General features: G+C 66.5%; 2 protein-coding genes across 11 annotated transcripts in view; one reads left to right on the forward strand and one right to left on the reverse strand.

Annotated features, from left to right (window-relative positions):
• On the reverse strand, positions 1-16992 carry HGS (hepatocyte growth factor-regulated tyrosine kinase substrate). 3 transcript variants are annotated; one of them, XM_075904178.2, is made up of 21 exons: positions 16843-16992; positions 15200-15284; positions 14790-14865; positions 14097-14189; positions 12701-12824; positions 7855-7907; positions 7362-7430; positions 7055-7179; positions 6200-6278; positions 6015-6113; positions 5543-5638; positions 5340-5378; positions 5114-5257; positions 3995-4202; positions 2439-2611; positions 2210-2350; positions 1959-2136; positions 1225-1352; positions 1061-1129; positions 790-885; positions 1-629 (listed from the first exon to the last, which is right to left on the reverse strand). In XM_075904178.2, the coding sequence occupies exons 1-21, from the start codon at positions 16877-16879 to the stop codon at positions 528-530; spliced, it is 2214 nt and encodes a 737-aa protein (XP_075760293.2). In that variant the 5' UTR covers positions 16880-16992; the 3' UTR covers positions 1-527. The 3 variants fall into 3 exon arrangements, with proteins under 3 accessions (XP_075760293.2, XP_075760292.2, XP_075760294.2); XM_075904177.2 differs by having other exon boundaries at positions 3995-4205; XM_075904179.2 differs by lacking the exon at positions 6015-6113 and having other exon boundaries at positions 3995-4205.
• Positions 16986-21063, forward strand: part of ARL16 (ARF like GTPase 16) — a 14255-nt gene continuing 10177 nt past the window's right edge. For 3 of the 8 annotated variants that reach the window (XM_089771995.1, XM_089771996.1, XM_089771997.1), the window contains exons 1-2: positions 17022-17184; positions 17949-18007. In XM_089771995.1, the coding sequence (XP_089628121.1) occupies positions 17124-17184; positions 17949-18007 (120 nt within the window). In that variant the 5' untranslated portion in view covers positions 17022-17123. Of the gene's footprint in view, positions 17185-17948; positions 18008-18224; positions 18340-21063 lie in introns of all 8 variants that reach the window. The other 5 variants (XM_089771999.1, XM_089772001.1, XM_089772000.1 and 2 more) reach the window with 5 other exon arrangements.

The following is a 21063-nucleotide window of genomic DNA, read 5'->3' on the forward strand; positions in this document are numbered from 1 at the left end:
TCGTTAAATACGTTTTATTGTCACCGGTTCCGTTCTGCCTACTCCACCACGCGGGATGAGATGAGTGTCCAAAAGCAGCGCAGGTCCTGGCTCCCCAAAGGGGGGGGGCTGGGCTCTCAGGGGTACGCACAGGCCAGGCTGCTCTGGAGGGGCAGAGGATGGGGGTGCCAGCTGGGGGCGTAAGGGACCAGGCTCCTACTAGAGCAGAGGAGAGGCCGGCCCTGTGCAGAGAGGGCAGAGGCTGGGCTGTGCAGAGGGGCAGATCTACCCCCATGTGGGCAGAGCGGCGGCAGCTGGTGCGTCTCTTGCCTGCAGCCGAGCAGGGTAGGGCAGCCTGGCCTGCCTCATTAGTGCTCTGGCTCCCCGGGGGAGGGGCTTGGGGAAGCCCAGGAGCCGAGGGCGCCCATGGCAGGCCAGGAGGGCGCATGCCAAGGTCCCTCCCTGCGGGCGGGCGGTCCGGAGGGTGGGGGCGACAAGGGGAGTGATTCCTGCGGGCAGTAGTGTTATGTGGGGCTCCCCGGCTGCGCTCAGTCGAAGGAAATGAGCTGGGCCTCGCTGCTGCCCTGGCTCTGCGGCGCTGGGACCTGCTGCGGCGGCTGCTGCTGGGGGGGCCCTGCTGGGGGCGGCATCTGGAACAGAAACCCCGCGTCAGGAGACGGGCCTCGTGTGGTCCTGCCTGGCCTGGCCCTGAGTGCACAGTTGGGGGTGGAGGGCTCAGCGCCCCGTGTGCTGGAGGCAGGGCCAGAGCCAGGCTCCCGGCGATGGGGGCCCTCAGGGCCCTGCGCTCACCTGCTGGTACATGGGCTGCTGTCCCGAGAGGTAGGGCTGCTGCGGGGGCAGGCTGCTCAGGGCTGGCTCCTGCCCAGGGAGGGTCGACAGCAGGCCCTGGGGACCATAGGGGAGAGCGATCAGACTGGCCGCCAGGGCTCTGGGCTCAGAACTGCAGCCGTGAAGGGCCAAGGGTCCAGGGGATATGGAGGAGCCAGCCCCATGGCCCTCTCCCCACCGCCTCCCACCCCCTGGCCGGCGAGCAGCCCCCCAGCAGCCAGGGGACACTCACCTGCATGTTGTAGGGCTGGTAGCCCATGTAGCCCATGGTGCCGGGCTGGGGGGCCTGTGAGGGGGTGCCCTGCGGGAAGAGCACAGGTAAGGGGGGGTCTCCCCACTGGCGCCCCGTCTCGCAGGGTTCGCTGGGGCAGCCCCAGCAGGGCGTGGGGGACTTGCCTGGTAGCCCTGGGTCGGGGTGGGCTGGTAGGAGGAGTAGGCTGGGGTAGTGGTGGGAGCCGCCTGTCCTTGGGGCGCTGCCTGCCCGCCTCCTGCCGGGTACATGTAGGCACCCACCATGCCAGGGTCTGCAGCAGAGAGGGACAGTGAGGTGCCTGGTGCAGCAGCCAGCCCCGCCAGCACAGCCTGGCCCCGGCTCTTACCTGCCCCGGTGATGGGCATGGGTGTGTAGGGGCCGGTGCTGCCTGGCCCCGGCTCTTACCTGCCCTGGTGATGGGCATGGGTGCGTAGGGGCCGGCGCTGCCTGGCCCCGGCTCTTACCTGCCCCGGCAACGGGCATGGGTGCGTAGGGGCCGGCGCTGCCTGGCCCCGGCTCTTACCTGCCCCGGTGATGGGCATGGGTGTGTAGGGGCCGGTGCTGCCTGGCCCCGGCTCTTAACTGCCCTGGTGATGGGCATGGGTGTGTAGGGGCCGGCGCTGCCTGGCCCCGGCTCTTACCTGCCCCGGTGATGGGCATGGGTGTGTAGGGGCCGGTGCTGCCTGGCCCTGGCTCTTACCTGCCCTGGTGATGGGCATGGGTGCGTAGGGGCCGGCGCTGCCTGGCCCCGGCTCTTACCTGCCCCGGCGACGGGCATGGGTGCGTAGGGGCCGGCGCTGCCTGGCCCCGGCTCTTACCTGCCCCGGTGATGGGCATGGGTGTGTAGGGGCCGGTGCTGCCTGGCCCCGGCTCTTACCTGCCCCGGCGACGGGCATGGGTGCGTAGGGGCCGGCGCTGCCTGGCGCGGGCTGGTTCATGTACACGCCGTGCATGGGAGAGCCCTCCACGGAGCCGGCCGGGCTGAAGGTGCCCGGGAAGCTGGTGGGCCCGGCCGGCGGGTAGATCACTCCTCCGGCTGCTGGCATGGCCTGGAGCTGCGGAGAGGAGAGGGTGAGGGGGGCCCTGGGGAGAGCGCGCAGGGCAGGGCTCTGGGCACAGCTGCACTACCTGGGCATAGGGCAGGGAGAAAGCTGGCATCTGGGCTCTCATCTGGATCGTCTGCTTCTGCTGCTCCAGGCGCATCTGCCGCTCCTTCTCCTGCTCCTGCAGCCGCTGGATGGCCAACTGCCGCTGCATCTCCAGGTACTCCTGCCGGGCACCCGCAGGGTCACGGGCTGGCCCTGCCGCGGCCCCCCAAGCCCACCGGCCCCAGGCCCTGGAGGGTGCCCTGCCTCACCTGCTTCTTCTGCCTCATGATCTCCAGCTTCTGGGCCAGCTGGATCTGGCGCTGGCGCTCCGCCTCCTCGGCCGCCCGGCGCAGCTTCTCCCGGTGCTCCTCCCGCAGGGCGCTCAGGGCCCCGCGGGCGTCGCGGATCTGTGCCAGCTTGTCCTGCAGGCCCTCGTAGTGCACTGGGGGAGGGCACCGCGTGGGGCTGCTGCAGGGCAAGGGGCCCGTTGCAGGCAGCCCGCAGGCGGCTCCAGGCTAAGCTCACCTGGCAGAGCGGGGCCCCAGCCAGGAGCCCGCCCCCCCAGAGAGGCCCCCGCCCCAGCGGGCTGCCCCCAGCCAGGAGCCCGCCCCCCCAGAGAGACCCCCGCCCCAGCGGGCTGCCCCCAACCGGGAGCCCGCCCCCCCAGAGAGGCCCCCGCCCCAGCGGGCTGCCCCCAGCCAGGAGCCCGCCCCCCCAGAGAGACCCCCGCCCCAGCGGGCTGCCCCCAACCGGGAGCCGTTCCTCTGTGCCCGCCCCCCCAGAGAGACCCCCGCCCCAGCGGGCTGCCCCCAACCGGGAGCCGTTCCTCTGTGCCCGCCCCCCCAGAGAGGCCCCCGCCCCAGCGGGCTGCCCCCAGCCAGGAGCCCGCCCCCCCAGAGAGACCCCCGCCCCAGCGGGCTGCCCCCAGCCAGGAGCCCGCCCCCCCCCCAGAGAGGCCCCCGCCCCAGCGGGCTGCCCCCAGCCAGGAGCCCGCCCCCCCAGAGAGACCCCCGCCCCAGCGGGCTGCCCCCAACCGGGAGCCGCTCCTCTGTGCCCACCCCCAGAGAGACCCCCGCCCCAGCGGGCTGCCCCCAACCGGGAGCCGCTCCTCTGTGCCCACCCCCCCAGAGAGACCCCCGCCCCAGTGGGCTGCCTCCAACCAGGAGCCGTTCCTCTGTGCCCGCCCCCCCAGAGAGACCTCCGCCCCAGCGGGCTGCCCCCAACCAGGAGCCGTTCCTCTGTGCCCGCCCCCCCAGAGAGGCCCCCGCCCCAGCGGGCTGCCCCCAACCGGGAGCCGCTCCTCTGTGCCCACCCCCCCCAGAGAGACCCCCGCCCCAGCGGGCTGCCCCCAACCGGGAGCCGTTCCTCTGTGCCCGCCCCCCCAGAGAGACCCCCGCCCCAGTGGGCTGCCTCCAACCAGGAGCCGTTCCTCTGTGCCCGCCCCCCCAGAGAGACCCCCGCCCCAGCGGGCTGCCCCCAACCGGGAGCCGCTCCTCTGTGCCCACCCCCCCCAGAGAGACCCCCGCCCCAGCGGGCTGCCCCCAACCGGGAGCCGCTCCTCTGTGCCCACCCCCCCCAGAGAGACCCCTGCCCCAGTGGGCTGCCCCCAACCAGGCCTCAGAGGGGAGCCGCTCCTGTGCCCACCCCCCCAGAGAGGCCCCCGCCCCAGCAGGCTGCCCCCAACCGGGAGCCGCTCTTCTGTGCCCACCCCCCCAGAGAACTCTCCCCCTGCACCAGCGAGCTGCGCCCCCAGGCTGCTCCTCTGTGCCCGCCCCTCGGTCCCGCCGAGCTGCCCCCCAGCGTAGCCTGGGCGGGGGCCACCTACGCCTGCGCTCGTCCAGCTGGTTGAGCAGGTCCAGCAGCCGGGGATGCAGGTTGTTGATGGACTGGAAGAGGGAGAGCACGGCCGAGTCGTTGGTGATGCTGCGGCCGCGCATGTGGTTGCTCTTCATCCGGTTGACAAAGGTGCTGACGGCGTTTTGCAGAGCCCTGAGGAACTGCTCGTGGCTCTCCTCCGCCTCCCCGTTCTGGTACTGCTGGAGACGGGCCGCGCCGTCAGCCCCGTCAGCCCCCCCCGAGCGACGGGCCGCGCCGCCAGCCCCCCCCGCGCCGTCAGCCCCGTCAGCCCCCCCCGAGCGACGGGCCGCGCCGTCAGCCCCGCCGCCAGCCCCCCCCCCCCCCCACGTCAGCCCCCCCCCACGTCAGCCCCCCCCCGCGCCGTCAGCCCCGCCGCTCAGCCCCCCCCCGCGCCGTCAGCCCCACGCTGTCAGCCCCCCCCCCCGCGCCCCCCCCCCCCAGCCGTCAGCCTGCCCCCCGAGCGACAGGCCGCGCCGTCAGCCCCCCCCCACAGCCCCCCCCCAGTCAGCCTGCCCCCCCCGAGCGACAGGCCGCGCCGTCAGCCCCACGCCGTCAGCCCCCCCCCGCGGCAGTCAGCCCCCCCGCGCAGTCAGCTTGCCCCCGAGCGACAGGCCGCGCCGTCAGCCCCCCCCGCGCAGCCTGCAGCCTGCCCCCGAGCGACAGGCCGCGCCGTCAGCCCCCCCCCACGCCAGCCTCAGCCCCCCCCGCGGCAGTCAGCCCCCCCGCGCAGTCAGCCTGTCCCCGAGCGACAGGCCGCGCCATCAGCCCGCCACCCTCCCGCCCCCCCCGAGCGACAGGCCGCGCCGTCAGCCCCACACCCTCCTGCCCCGAGTGACAGGCCAGAACTGCCTCCCAGAGCAATAGGCCACGCTATCAGCCAACCCGCCTCCCCCGGAGCGACAGGCCGCCCCCCTCTCCAGTGATAGGCCACGTCGTCAGCTGGAACACCCCCACCCCCGAAGCAACAGGCCACGCCGTCAGCCCCCGACCCCCCAGAATGAGGGGGCCGCGCTGCCCCGTCAGCCCGAGCCCCCCCGGACACAGGGATCAAGAGCCCACACTGGACAGTAGAGGGCCCCCCCCTTACCTCCACCACGCCGAGCGGGGGGGGATGCCCGTCCCCTGGCTGGGCCGCTGGCTCGGAGAGGGACAGTGGGGCGGAGGGGGTGGGGCTCTTGCGAACCTCCTCCTGCTTCTTCTCCCAGTAGTTGCGGTTCAGGTACCGAGCCAGCTGCCAGGAAAGCAGGGGGGAGGGGCAGGGGTAAGCACCAGAGCCTGCCTGGAGCCAGCCCCCCCGGGCACAGGGGCCTTACCTCAGGATCGATGTCCTCGGCCAGCGGTGCAGAGGAGTTCTGGGGGGAGATGGGGGGAGACGTCAGGCCGAGACACCTACACTCCTCCCCCTATGCCAGAGCCCCTGCCCGACCAGCTCACGCCCCGCACCCAGCGCCAGGCCGCAGCAGGTAGTCAGCGTGTCCCCCCCCCACCCCCTCCGCCGGGGCAGCCAGGCGCTCACCACGGGCGAGGAGTAGAGGCTGCTGGCCGGGGGTGCGGACGAGGTGACGGGCGCAGGCTCGGCCTTCGGGTACCCGGAGTAGCTTGTCTTCTGTCTCTGCACAGGGAGGAATCAGAGCTGCCCTGAGTACTGTCCTGGCACCCCCCAGCCTGCCCCCCCCCAGCCACACTGGGAGCCCACGGAGCAGGCAGGGCTGGTCGCGCCGCTTCCCTCTGCTCCGGCGACTGCAGGGGTGGGCCCGATCCCTGCAGCCGGTGCCAGGCCCCTGCTAGCCCCTGCCCGTCTCTGTTCCCTGCTGTGCCAGGCCCTGGAGCTTGCCCTACAGGTGAGACTGCTCGGCCTGCAGCGCCCCCACCAGGGGAGGGCCGTGTTCGGCCCCAGGCTGGGGACCGGCTGCTGCCAGGCCTCCGGGGAGCCTGCCGGAGGCTGGGAAAGGCCCCGGGCAGCGCCCTCCCTCCCACGGGCTACGAACCATCCTCTCCTTCTCCTCCGCCTCCGACTGCGAGAGGGCGATGGCCAGCTGGAGCTCCTCCTCCTCCTGCAGGGCCGTCTCGTCCCGCTTGGGGGGCAGCTGCAGACAGAGGGGCTCAGTGGCACAGCGAGCAGGGAAGGGAACGGCCCGGCGGGAGCAACCCCAAGCTGCAGCCAGCCGCTTACCTGGGACTGCTGAGACAGGGGGCTGGTCAGGTACTCGGGGGGCAGCTCGGTGGGGGCAGCCGCTTTGCCCTCCGCTTTCCTGAAGCAGAGGCGAAAGCAGAGAGTGGGGCCCAGGCAGCAGCCCTGCCGCGCCCCCCAGGCAGCCCCGCCCCCCAGCCAGCTGGCGGCTCGGCGTCTGGTGCGCGCCCCCAGCCCTGCCCTCCAGCCCCACCCCCCAGCCAGCCGGCGGCTCGGCGTCTGGTGCGCGCCCCGAGCCCCACCCCCCAGCCAGCCGGCGGCTCGGCGTCTGGTGCGTGCCCCCAGCCCCGCCCCCCAGCCAGCCTGCGGCTCGGCATCTGGTGCGCGCCCCCAGCCCCGCCCCCCAGCCAGCCGGCGGCTCGGCGTCTGGTGCGCGCCCCCAGCCCCGCCCCCCAGCCAGCCTGCGGCTCGGCGTCTGGTGCGCGCCCCCAGCCCCGCCCCCCAGCCAGCCGGCGGCTCGGCGTCTGGTGCGCGCCCCGAGCCCCGCCCCCCAGCCAGCCTGCGGCTCGGCGTCTGGTGCGCGCCCCCAGCCCCGCCCCCCAGCCAGCCGGCGGCTCGGCGTCTGGTGCGCGCCCCCAGCCCCGCCCCCCAGCCAGCCGGCGGCTCGGCATCTGGTGCGCGCCCCCAACCCCGCCCCCCAGCCAGCCGGCGGCTCGGCATCTGGTGCGCGCCCCCAACCCCGCCCCCCAGCCAGCCGGCGGCTCGGCATCTGGTGCGCGCCCCCAGCCCCGCCCCCCAGCCAGCCGGCGGCTCGGCGTCTGGTGCGCGCCCCGAGCCCTGCCCCTTAGCCCTGGAACCTGCCCGTCTCCACAGGGCACCCTGCGGCCAGGTACTGACTTGTTGAGCAGCTCGTAGCAGGGCTCGCACACCCGCACCTCCTTCTCGATGCCGAACTTGGGGATGGTGGAGCACTTGGAGGAGCACTTGCCGCAGAAGATCTGCCCACAGGCCCGGCAGTGATGCTGCAAACCGAGGGGACAGGCTCAGCCTTGGCAGCTGGCACCTGGGCACCGTCCCCAGGCCAGGGCGGTGCCCCCGCCCATCGCGTAAGGTGCTGGCAGAGCCCTTCCCCCACCCAGCCCAGGCTCCTGCAGCTCGTCGCCGGCGGGGCCCACAGGGACAGGAAGCAGAGAGCAGCACCCACCTTGCGGGTCACAACCCCGAACTGCACTCGACAGCGGTGACACTCCTCGGCATCCACCCAGTCAGGCGCCTGCGGCGGAGCAGAGGCCTGCGTTAGGACGGGCCCAGCCGTGGGCTGGCTCCGCGGGGCCTCTCGGCCGCTCCCAGGAGGGGCGCCCATGCCACCACACCGCTGCCGGTCTGCCTGGCGGGAACCCCTGTGCCCAGGCAGCACCCTAGCGGGGTGCCAAGACAAGAACCGGCTGGAGAGGCTGCCCTCCTGCAGATCCCTGGGCCCTACGCACTAGCAGGCCCGTGAGGAGAAGGGATTCTGCCCTTCCGCTCCAGAGCCGCGTCCCACCAGGGCTGGCTGAACCTGCGGGAATGCCTGGAGCCCAGGCTGTGGGCGCTTTGCCAGCTGGGACTGAGGTTTGGCCTCCCACTGAAGGGTGGCCAGAGACAGCAGTGGCAGGTGGCTGGATAACACCAGAGCCCCTCCCCACCGGGCAGCTCACCCTTTCGGCAGCAAACATGGCGTCGCTCTCCTTGAATTCCGGGAACACGTGACCTGCAGGAAGCACAGAACACGTGCGAGTGAAGCGTGGGCCCAGCGCACTGGGGGCAGCGGTGCCTAGTGCTCAGAGCTGGGCTCCTGCTCAGCCGTTCCACATCATCACGTCACCGACCTCCCAGGGCTGGGAGGGCACACGTCCCTTTCCTGGCGACGGGAGTCCAGGGCAGCCCACTGCGCCCAGGTCGGGCTCACGCCGACTGACCACTTGGCCCAGCCAGGCAACGTGGGCCCACGCAGGGCCCTCCGGTAAAATGCGTCAGGAGCCTGAACTCCAAGTGAGATAAGCCAGCGTCCTGCCAGGCTGGGTCTCACGCGGCTTGGCAGCCCCTCACCCCGGCATAGCAAGGAGCACAAGTGCCCAAACAACAGGCGCTGCCCTCCTGTGCACCCAGCGCTTCAGGGAAACCCAGGCACACCCAAGCCTCAGCCGCCCATCCCGGAACAAGCCATTCCCACAACAGCTCCAGCACCCAGCAGGTATAAATATGGGCGTAAACCCGTCTGTGCCCCCTCGGCTCCCACGCCGGACAGCACTGCGCGTAAACCCGTCTGTGCCCGCTCCACTTCCACGCCAGACAGCACGGCACTGAACATAAACCCGTCTGCGCCCGCTCCACTTCCACGCCAGACAGCACAGTACTGCGCGTAAACCCGTCTGCGCCCGCTCCACTTCCACGCCAGACAGCACAGTACTGCGCGTAAACCCGTCTGTGCCCGCTCCACTTCCACGCCAGACAGCACGGCACTGAACATAAACCCGTCTGCGCCCGCTCCACTTCCACGCCAGACAGCACAGTACTGCGCATAAACCCGTCTGCGCCCGCTCCACTTCCATGCCAGACAGCACAGCACTGAACATAAACCCGTCTGCGCCCGCTCCACTTCCACGCCAGACAGCACAGTACTGCGCGTAAACCCGTCTGCGCCCGCTCCACTTCCACGCCAGACAGCACAGTACTGCGCGTAAACCCGTCTGCGCCCGCTCCACTTCCACGCCAGACAGCACAGCACTGAACATAAACCCGTCTGCGCCCGCTCCACTTCCACACCAGACAGCACGGCACTGAACGTAAACCCGTCTGCGCCCGCTCCACTTCCACGCCAGACAGCACAGTACTGCGCGTAAACCCGTCTGCGCCCGCTCCACTTCCACGCCAGACAGCACAGTACTGCGCGTAAACCCGTCTGCGCCCGCTCCACTTCCACGCCAGACAGCACAGTACTGCGCGTAAACCCGTCTGCGCCCGCTCCACTTCCACGCCAGACAGCACGGCACTGAACATAAACCCGTCTGCGCCCGCTCCACTTCCACGCCAGACAGCACAGTACTGCGCGTAAACCCGTCTGCGCCCGCTCCACTTCCACGCCAGACAGCACAGTACTGCGCGTAAACCCGTCTGCGCCCGCTCCACTTCCACGCCAGACAGCACAGTACTGCGCGTAAACCCGTCTGCGCCCGCTCCACTTCCACGCCAGACAGCACAGTACTGCGCGTAAACCCGTCTGCGCCCGCTCCACTTCCACGCCAGACAGCACAGCACTGAACATAAACCCGTCTGCGCCCGCTCCACTTCCACACCAGACAGCACGGAACTGAACATAAACCCGTCTGCGCCTGCTCCACTTCCACGCCAGACAGCACAGTACTGCGCGTAAACCCGTCTGCGCCCGCTCCACTTCCACGCCAGACAGCACAGCACTGAACATAAACCCGTCTGCGCCCGCTCCACTTCCACGCCAGACGGCACGGCACTGAACATAAACCCGTCTGCGCCCGCTCCACTTCCACGCCAGACGGCACGGCACTGAACATAAACCCGTCTGCGCCCGCTCCACTTCCACGCCAGACGGCACGGCACTGAACATAAACCCGTCTGCGCCCGCTCCACTTCCACGCCAGACGGCACGGCACTGAACATAAACCCGTCTGCACCCGCTCCACTTCCACGCCAGACAGCACGGCACTGAACATAAACCCGTCTGCGCCCGCTCCACTTCCACGCCAGACAGCACGGCACTGAACATAAACCCGTCTGCGCCCGCTCCACTTCCACGCCAGACAGCACGGCACTGAACATAAACCCGTCTGCGCCCGCTCCACTTCCACGCCAGACAGCACAGCACTGAACATAAACCCGTCTGCGCCCGCTCCACTTCCACGCCAGACAGCACAGCACTGAACATAAACCCGTCTGCGCCCGCTCCACTTCCACGCCAGACAGCACAGTACTGAACATAAACCCGTCTGCGCCCGCTCCACTTCCACGCCAGACAGCACAGCACTGAACATAAACCCGTCTGCGCCCGCTCCACTTCCACGCCAGACAGCACGGCACTGAACATAAACCCGTCTGCGCCCGCTCCACTTCCACGCCAGACAGCACAGTACTGAACATAAACCCGTCTGCGCCCGCTCCACTTCCACGCCAGACAGCACAGCACTGAACATAAACCCGTCTGCGCCCGCTCCACTTCCACGCCAGACAGCACAGTACTGCGCGTAAACCCGTCTGCGCCCGCTCCACTTCCACGCCAGACAGCACGGCACTGAACATAAACCCGTCTGCGCCCGCTCCACTTCCACGCCAGACAGCACGGCACTGAACATAAACCCGTCTGCGCCCGCTCCACTTCCACGCCAGACAGCACAGTACTGCGCGTAAACCCGTCTGCGCCCGCTCCACTTCCACACCAGACAGCACGGAACTGAACATAAACCCGTCTGCGCCCGCTCCACTTCCACGCCAGACAGCACAGTACTGCGCGTAAACCCGTCTGCGCCCGCTCCACTTCCACGCCAGACAGCACAGTACTGCGCGTAAACCCGTCTGCGTCCGCTCCACTTCCACGCCAGACAGCACAGTACTGCGCGTAAACCCGTCTGCGCCCGCTCCACTTCCACGCCAGACAGCACAGCACTGAACATAAACCCGTCTGCGCCCGCTCCACTTCCACACCAGACAGCACGGAACTGAACATAAACCCGTCTGCGCCTGCTCCACTTCCACGCCAGACAGCACAGTACTGGGCGTAAACCCGTCTGCGCCCGCTCCACTTCCACGCCAGATAGCACGGCACTGAACATAAACCCGTCTGCGCCCACTCCACTTCCACGCCAGACGGCACGGCACTGAACATAAACCCGTCTGCACCCGCTCCACTTCCACGCCAGACGGCACGGCACTGAACATAAACCCGTCTGCGCCCGCTCCACTTCCACGCCAGACGGCACGGCACTGAACATAAACCCGTCTGCGCCCGCTCCACTTCCACGCCAGACGGCACGGCACTGAACATAAACCCGTCTGCGCCCGCTCCACTTCCACGCCAGACGGCACGGCACTGAACATAAACCCGTCTGCACCCGCTCCACTTCCACGCCAGACAGCACAGCACTGAACATAAACCCGTCTGCGCCCGCTCCACTTCCACGCCAGACAGCACAGCACTGAACATAAACCCGTCTGCGCCCGCTCCACTTCCACGCCAGACGGCACGGCACTGAACATAAACCCGTCTGCGCCCGCTCCACTTCCACGCCAGACGGCACTGAACATAAACCCGTCTGCGCCCGCTCCACTTCCACGCCAGACAGCACGGCACTGAACATAAACCCGTCTGCACCCGCTCCACTTCCACGCCAGACGGCACGGCACTGAACATAAACCCGTCTGCACCCGCTCCACTTCCACGCCAGACGGCACTGAACATAAACCCGTCTGCGCCCGCTCCACTTCCACGCCAGACGGCACGGCACTGAACATAAACCCGTCTGCGCCCGCTCCACTTCCACACCAGACGGCACGGCACTGAACATAAACCCGTCTGCGCCCGCTCCACTTCCACGCCAGACGGCACGGCACTGAACATAAACCCGTCTGCACCCGCTCCACTTCCACGCCAGACGGCACGGCACTGAACATAAACCCGTCTGCACCCGCTCCACTTCCACGCCAGACAGCACGGCACTGAACATAAACCCGTCTGCACCCGCTCCACTTCCACGCCAGACAGCACGGCACTGAACATAAACCCGTCTGCACCCGCTCCACTTCCACGCCAGACAGCACAGCACCGAACATAAACCCGTCTGCACCCGCTCCACTTCCACGCCAGACGGCACTGAACATAAACCCGTCTGCGCCCGCTCCACTTCCACGCCAGACGGCACGGCACTGAACATAAACCCGTCTGCGCCCGCTGCACTTCCACGCCGCCCGGCACAGCACTGACCAAGAACTCGTCGGCGCCCGCTCCACTACCACGCCAGACAGCACTGAACATAAACCCGTCGGCGCCCGCTCCACTTCCACGCCAGACAGCACTGAACATAAACCCGTCGGCGCCCGCTCCACTTCCACGCCAGACGGCACGGCACTGAACATAAACCCGTCGGCGCCCGCTCCACTTCCACGCCGGCCGGCACTGAACATAAACCCGTCTGCGCCCGCTCCACTTCCACGCCGGCCGGCACTGAACATAAACCCATCTGCGCCCGCTCCACTTCCACGCCAGACAGCACGGCACTGAACATAAACCCGTCTGCGCCCGCTCCACTTCCACGCCAGACAGCACGGCACTGAACATAATCCCGTCTGTGCCCGCTCCACTGCCACGCCAGAGAGCACGGTGCGTAAACCCATCTGGGCCCACTCCGCTCCCACGCCAGCCGGCACGGCACTGAACGTAAACCCGTCTGCGCCTTCTCCACTTCCACGCCGGCTGGTACTGCCACCTGCTCTCCATGGCCCACCCTCTGCTGCCACCTTTCCCCACACAGGCCTTACCTTCCACCTTCATGATCTGGTAGGTGTCCTGCACCACCTTGTACTTGGGCTCGTTGCGGAAGGCGTGAGCCCAGGCCTGGATCAGGTACAGGATCTTATTGCGAACGTTCACTTCCACCTGTCTCTGCAGAGGGGAAAGCACAGGCTGCTGGAAGACTCTGTTCCTCCCTTCCCCCCGCCTCCCCCGAGCAGAAGCAGAGACTGGAGCTGATCCTGCATTTGGGAGGCTCAATGCCTACCCGTGGCCCCCTGAGCAGTCCCTGTGTCTAGCGCGGCCTCAGTCGCTAGGGAGGTGGGGTTGTGACGTGACAAGTGCTTTGCACTAGCACCCAGCACACACGCTAAGTGCCTGGCCAGGCAGAAAGCACCTGGAGAGTGGCTGCCCCGGGGTCAAATGGACTGACTCAGAGCCCCCCGCGTTCACGGGTCTCGGTAATCCCAGGTGTATAGCCCCTCCCCCAGCATGGAAGCCTCACTGAACACTGGGACACCAAGGCTGTCTGAAAGCCACCCCCCCCAGCCGAACTTGGTGGCTGCCGCTGGCAATCAAGAGAAGCCAGGCTCCGGGCTTACGCCAGGCCAGACCCAGCTGAACCAGCGCCCACGAGACACGCCTAGGAAGAGGATGGCAAGAGAAGGGCCCCCTCTTCCGCGTTGAGAGGAGAGATCAGCAAAGCGCCCACGAGACTCGGCCAGTCCCCCGCCTCAGACAGCAGCCAGTGGCAGCTGCTACAGAGGAAGGAGAAAAACCCCGCCACTGAACTCAGCTGTGCGCGCTGGAGACGGGGCAGGAGAACGGCTTCCAGCGGGGGCAGCCTGCGCCCTGGAGCACAAGACGCAAGTGTCTTCCCGCCTGGTCTCCCTGAACATGCTGCTCCTTCATCCCAGCACCTGGGCGCCAGCCTGCCCAGCCTGCCACAGGCGCCCCGCAGCCTCTCGCCCCACACGGACTAAACGCATTCGGCACTTTCCACCTCAGCTTGTCTTGTGGGAGAGAGCCAGGTCCCCTCCCCCCACTGGCTATGGCTAACTCAAACAATGCCCAAGAGGTCTCCCATCGAATGGCCCCCAGACAGCATCGTATCTGCTGGGGTGTTTCCCTCCCTCCCTCCCCCCCCCCCAGGGGCTGTTCCCTGGAGCTGCCCTTGAGAAATCCCAAGTAACAGACCCTGCACTGTGCCCCAGTTGCTCAGACACGAGCTTCAGGCGTGTCTCTTCTGACATGATTTTTACAGGGGGGCTCCGCATCCTGCTTCTCCCATGTCTTCAGGCTGCCCCATTTCCAGACCCCCAAGGGCCCCTCTGCATTAGCAGGGACCTAGAAAGATGCTGCATTTACCATTTTAGCGCCTCCCCCTTCCTCCCCCAACCCCAGCCAGAGGGAAACAGGAGCTACCTTGAATAGCTCCTTCAGCTCCTCCATAGTCTGTTTATTGGCCACCTCATCGTGGACTGTCTGGCCACAGTTCTTGACCACAGACTCCATGACCTGCAGGGAAAAAGACCTAGACAGATGAACACACATGGCCCCTACAGAGCTCAGGCCCAGCTGTTGGAGAGGTGAGCCACAGGGTACTGTAACCTGCACACACACCGGGGGCACCACCTAACCCACCGCACTGGTACCAACTACAGGCAGAGAAACATCTGCGACTTCCAAGTGCCCAGCCAGCCCTTGAACTGGGGCGCTGGACTCTGGTAACAGGGGGGTCACGCTAGCGTGGGGCTCGAACATGCCCAGAGTACGCAGTAGTGCAGGGATGTGCCCCGCCCCTCGCCCCCTGCCATTCACGATTCCACAATGTCCCACTTGCAATCAAAGCGTCCGCCTGCTTGGCACAGCAATGGCAGGGCCGGATGTTAAGTCCTTTTAAGAGGGTTAATTCAGTTTGGCTGCTGGCAAAAGGAACCAGGGTCAACAGCTCGCACGCTGGGGCGTGAGGGGCTCCGAGCTACAGAATCCGCACATCTGTCAGCTGCAGTCCTCGGGGACAGCTCTGCAGAGCCACCATTCCCAGAGAGCAGTCTGAGCAATAGTGTGAGCATCCCCCTGGGGAGACTGCACTTTGCTGGGTTGGCTTCAGCTTACCTCTAGTGCATAGAGCGCCACATGGGGGTTCTTGTCATTGACTTTCTTCTTGATCGCACCGACTGCATATTTAGCTCTGGAAAACAGAGAGCACATGCATTTCGGGCTGAGGAGTCTAGCTACAGCATCGCGGCCCACTGACCTCACTCGAATAATGAGAAAAGGCAAAGGGTTTGATATGGGCAAAAGAACAGGGATGTTTAAGGCCCATTTATTCTCAGGGTCCAAGGTGGGACATGAGCTGCAGTTTCCCAGGTCAGAAACTTGATCTCCAGATGCTGGGTTGTACCATCTCCTGTGCCACGTCACAGGGTAAGAGTCCAGGTGGACCAGGGGGCTGACCCAGGCTGCTGGGCATACGTTCTTAGCCTACGTGCAGTGAGCAGGGCAGGAAGCGGGATGGCACCTACTGAGTGTCTCCCTGACGAATCATGTCACAGATCTGCATGATGGATTCCCAGTCTGTCTCCAGCAGAAGCTGACTGGTGGCTTTATCTGCAAGGAATTGAAATATTCATTAGTCTCTTTGGAACCGGCTGCCTCAGTTCCACCATCTCATGTAGCAGATCTCACTCAGATGAGAAGTGACTCCCCAGCAGTCATTTGGCCAGAGACACCCACTAACTGCCCAGCTTCTTTACAGTCCCTGGTATTTTTGTGCGTCTAATAAGAACTGCTTGGTTCCTTCCAAGTCCACTTTCAAGGGGGCTCAGATTTCAAAACCCATACTGCAAAACAAAGGCAGTCCTTACACAACACTCAGTGTGGCTGCGCAAGGTTTTTACAGTGCTCTCCAACCATCATTAATGTGCTTCTCTGAAAAGAAAAGGACTCAGTTCCCACACCTGTTACACGTCAGTCTGCAGTATGGCTACGCCTACACTGGTATGATCTTGTGCAAAAACTCGTTAGCGCAAGAGTTCTTGCGTTAAAGTAGTTGTGCAAGAGAGCGTCTACACTGGCATGTGCTTTTGCGCAAGAGCATCCTTGCCATTATAGACGCTCTCTTGCGCAAGAAAGCGCCGATGGCCATTTTAACCATTATAGACGCTTTCTTGCACAAGAAATTCATGTTGCCTGTCTACACTGGCCTCTTGCGCAAGAACAGCTGCACAAAAGGGCTTATTCCTGAGCGGAAGCATCAGAGTTCTTGTGCAAGAAGCACTGATTTCATACAGTAGAACGTCAGTCTACTTGCACAAGAACACACAGCCAGTGTAGACAGGGAGCAAGTTTTTGCGCAAGAGCAGCCGCTTTGGCGCAAGATCGCGCCAGGGTAGACACAGCCTAAATGTTTAGGACCAAGTTATGACCCTTCCACCCTGCAGCGGGGTCTCTGAAGGAGCCGTTCCTAGATACGGCTGTCATAACGCATGAGGACACCAAATGAAATTAATGGGGAGCAGGTTTAAAACGAATAAAAGAAAGTTCTTCATCACACAGCGTGTAGTCAACCTGTGGAACTCCTTGCCAGAGGAGGCAGTGAAGGCTAGGACTAGAACAGAGTTTAAAGAGACGCTAGATAATTTCATGGAGATTAGGTCCATAAAAGGCTATTAGCCAGCGGATAAAATGGTGTCCTTGGCCTCTGTTTGTCAGAGGCTGGAGAGGGATGGCAGGAGACAAATCGCTTGGTCACTGTCTTCGGTCCACCCTCTCTGGGGCACCCGGCGCTGGCCCTGTGGCAGGCAGGACACCGGGCTGGACGGACCCTTGGTCTGACCCCGCACGGCCGCTCGTGGCCGCTTCTAGCCACGTGTCTCGGGTCAGTCCCGCCGCTGGCTGCCCGCGGGGTCTCCGCAACCCGCTAACGAGCCGCAGCGCTTCAGCCCCGCCCCGCCCCGCCCGTCAGAGGCAGGGCCGAGGGCCCGGGGCAGCCCAGCCAGGCCGGGCGGGGCGGCGCGAAGGGGCGGGGCCCGCCCGGCTGGAGAGCGGGTCGCCGCGGGGGGGGGGGGGGGGGGCTCCGCCTCAGGCCGCGGCGCTCGCGGGGGCAGACGCCGGGATGGGGGGGGGGGAAGGTCCCGGGGTCGAAGGTCACCCCTCCCCCCCGTACCCAGCAGCCGCTCGAAGGTGCCGCCGCCTCGTCCCATGGCGCCCCCGGAACTCCCGGCCCGTCTCCGCTCGGCCTCGGATCGTCACAGGCTGCGCTTCCGCTTCCGGCTTCCGGCGGGGGCGGGCTTCCTCCGAACGGGGCACGGTTGGCCAGCGGGAGAGCGGAGCGACAGGCCAGCGAGCCAGTGAGCGCTCAGCGCCTCTGCCGCGCCCACCAATGGAAGCGAGGCAGCGCGTCTCCATGGCAACGGGCGGGCGCGAGGGCCGGGGCCCAGTTGCCCCATGTACCTGCTGCTGGGCGCCTCGGGCGTGGGCAAGACCCTGCTGGTGAAGCGGCTGCAGAATATCCTGCGGGGGAGGGGCAGTGGGGGGAGGGGGTCGGAGCGGGGGGGGGGAGGGGCAGTGGGGGGGTCGGAGCGGGCAGTAAGGGGGGAGGGGGTTGTTGGAGCGGGGGGAGGGGCAGTAGGGGGGAGGAGGTTGGGGGGGTCGGAGCAGGGGGGGAGGAGCAGGGGGGGAGGGGGAGGGGGTTGTGGGGGGGTCGGAGCGGGCAGTAAGGGGGGAGGGGGTTGTGGGGGGGTCGGAGCGGGCAGTAAGGGGGGAGGGGGTTGTTGGAGCGGGGGGGGGAGGGGGTTGTGGGGGGGTCGGAGCGGGCAGTAAGGGGGGAGGGGGTTGTGGGGGGGTCGGAGCGGGCAGTAAGGGGGGAGGGGGTTGTTGGAGCGGGGGGGAGGAGGTTGTGGGGGGGTCGGAGCAGGCAGTAAGGAGGGAGGGGGTTGTGGGGGGGTCGGAGCGGGCAGTAAGGGGGGAGGGGGTTGTGGGGGGGTCGGAGCGGGCAGTAAGGGGGGAGGGGGTTGTTGGAGCGGGGGGAGCAGGCAGTAGAGGGATTGGGGGCCCCCACTCTCTGGCATGTGCGGGGGGGGAGCTGCGGGTCGGTTCTCGCCTATTTTACTGGGGGCAGGGGGAGAGAGCTGAAAGCCATTGAACCAAACGGCCAACGCTGTATCCATGGCAACTGCCACAAGAGGGGGGGCTAGTTCCCACACCCCCGGGCGGGCAGTGTCTGGGGCTGTTCTTGTTATCCCCCCCCTGCTCCTTAACAGCTGCCCGCACAGCTCTGCTCCAAGGATGGGCCCAGAGACCTTGGGGAGCCGCCCCCCACGCTGCCCACGGTATGGCCGGGCTGGGGCGGGCTCCCTGGGCCTGGCAGGTGTCAGTGCCAGCAGCTGCCCCTGGTGCCCATGGCTGTCTGCGCAGGCCAGACCAGGGCTGTCCTGTACAGCCTCACTCAGCTGGGGGCAGCTCAACCCAGTGTGGGGCCAGGCTGCTGCTCTCTGGGGGGTCAGTCCCTGAGGCAGTGGGGCTGAGAACCTCTTGCATTTGCGTTAGGAAGGTGTTTCCAGGCCCAGCAGGCCCAGCTCGACCCCGACTGGTCATGCACTGCACAAAAGGCTGCTGGGTCCCTGCACAGGAGCTTCATGAGTCAGAAAACATCAGCATCAAGGTGGGATGGGGAACCTCCTCCCCAAGGGCTCAGGCCTTGCCCCCTACCCCCTGCAGCAGAGCAAGCTGCTGGGATAGTCCTGAGCCCTGCAGGCCCAATTAAGACAAGCCGGGGCCGGATCCGGACTGCAGGCTGTGCCTGGCACGGGTGGAAACCGCTCTACGGGCTATAGAGAAATGCTCTCCCATGGCTGGTGGGGGATAGTGTCTGCAGAGGGCACTTCCCTGAAGCCTGTAGAGCCATCCCCCTGCTTCGGGAACCGTGCCAGGTAAGTTCCCCTCTCCCCTGCCCTTCTGGCCCAGATCCCGCCTGTTCCTGCACTTCCCTCCTACCCAAACCCCGCACCCTCACCCTCCTCTTGCACCCCCCTCCTGCCCAGATTCCAAACTCACTCCTGTATCCCACCTTCTGCCCAGCCCACTCCCCAGCTGCTCCTTCCCATTCACTGAACCTCTCACTTTGGCCCCATCCCAGAGCCTGGGGGCCCCACAAAATGTACTAGCCCCAGTCCCCCCAGGCTCAGGTAGAGCTCGAGGGTAGTAAGGTGAATGTCTTTTTTCTGTTGGGGGCCAGGTCAATGAGGGTTTTCTCCTGAGCTTTTTGCTTCTCACTTGTGTGCGATTCCCGACTGATTTTCCTGTGGACCAGTGGTCCCTGACCCAAAAGTTTCCCCAATCCCCCCCTCTGGCGCCAGCTTGAGCCCTGAATGGTGTGGGGGGCGCCCTGCAGAGGACTGCTGACTGAATGGTGTGGGGGCGCCCTGCAGAGCACTGCTGACTGAATGGTGTGGGGGCGCCCTGCAGAGCACTGCTGACTGAATGGTGTGGGGGGCGCCCCGCAGAGCACTGCTGACTGAATGGTGTGGGGGCGCCCCGCAGAGCACTGCTGACTGAATGGTGTGGGGGCGCCCTGCAGAGCACTGCTGACTGAATGGTGTGGGGGCGCCCTGCAGAGCACTGCTGACTGAATGGTGTGGGGGTGCCCTGCAGAGCACTGCTGACTGAATGGTGTGGGGGCGCCCTGCAGAGCACTGCTGACTGGGGGGCGCCCTGCAGAGCACTGCTGACTGAATGGTGTGGGGGGCGCCCTGCAGAGCACTGCTGACTGAATGGTGTGGGGGCGCCCTGCAGAGCACTGCTGACTGAATGGTGTGGGGGCGCCCTGCAGAGGTCTGCTGACTGAATGGTGTGGGGGCGCCCTGCAGAGCACTGCTGACTGAATGATGTGGGGGCGCCCTGCAGAGGACTGCTGACTGAATGGTGTGGGGGCGCCCTGCAGAGCACTGCTGACTGAATGATGTGGGGGCGCCCTGCAGAGCACTGCTGACTGAATGATGTGGGGGCGCCCTGCAGAGCACTGCTGACTGAATGGTGTGGGGGGCGCCCTGCAGAGCACTGCTGACTGAATGGTGTGGGGGGCGCCCTGCAGAGCACTGCTGACTGAATGGTGTGGGGGCGCCCTGCAGAGCACTGCTGACTGAATGGTGTGGGGGGCGCCCTGCAGAGCACTGCTGACTGAATGGTGTGGGGGGCGCCCTGCAGAGCACTGCTGACTGAATGGTGTGGGGGCGCCCTGCAGAGCACTGCTGACTGAATGGTGTGGGGGGCGCCCTGCAGAGCACTGCTGACTGAATGGTGTGGGGGGCGCCCTGCAGAGCACTGCTGACTGAATGGTGTGGGGGGCGCCCTGCAGAGCACTGCTGACTGAATGGTGTGGGGGCGCCCTGCAGAGCACTGCTGACTGAATGGTGTGGGGGCGCCCTGCAGAGCACTGCTGACTGAATGGTGTGGGGGCGCCCTGCAGAGCACTGCTGACTGAATGGTGTGGGGGGCGCCCTGCAGAGCACTGCTGACTGAATGATGTGGGGGGCGCCCTGCAGAGCACTGCTGACTGAATGGTGTGGGGGCGCCCTGCAGAGCACTGCTGACTGAATGGTGTGGGGGGCGCCCTGCAGAGCACTGCTGACTGAATGGTGTGGGGGGCGCCCTGCAGAGCACTGCTGACTGAATGATGTGGGGGCGCCCTGCAGAGCACTGCTGACTGAATGGTGTGGGGGCGCCCTGCAGAGCACTGCTGACTGAATGGTGTGGGGGGCGCCCTGCAGAGCACTGCTGACTGAATGATGTGGGGGGCGCCCTGCAGAGCACTGCTGACTGAATGATGTGGGGGCGCCCTGCAGAGCACTGCTGACTGAATGGTGTGGGGGGCGCCCTGCAGAGCACTGCTGACTGAATGGTGTGGGGGCGCCCTGCAGAGCACTGCTGACTGAATGGTGTGGGGGCGCCCTGCAGAGCACTGCTGACTGAATGGTGTGGGGGGCGCCCTGCAGAGCACTGCTGACTGAATGGTGTGGGGGGCGCCCTGCAGAGCACTGCTGACTGAATGGTGTGGGGGCGCCCTGCAGAGCACTGCTGACTGAATGGTGTGGGGGGCGCCCTGCAGAGCACTGCTGACTGAATGGTGTGGGGGGCGCCCTGCAGAGCACTGCTGACTGAATGGTGTGGGGGCGCCCTGCAGAGCACTGCTGACTGAATGGTGTGGGGGGCGCCCTGCAGAGCACTGCTGACTGAATGGTGTGGGGGGCGCCCTGCAGAGCACTGCTGACTGAATGGTGTGGGGGCGCCCTGCAGAGCACTGCTGACTGAATGGTGTGGGGGGCGCCCTGCAGAGCACTGCTGACTGAATGGTGTGGGGGGCGCCCTGCAGAGCACTGCTGACTGAATG

The sequence above is a fragment of the Pelodiscus sinensis genome, chromosome 20 (genome assembly GCF_052426305.1).
Source record: "Pelodiscus sinensis isolate ZL-2025 chromosome 20, ASM5242630v1, whole genome shotgun sequence".
Taxonomy (NCBI): domain Eukaryota; kingdom Metazoa; phylum Chordata; order Testudines; family Trionychidae; genus Pelodiscus; species Pelodiscus sinensis.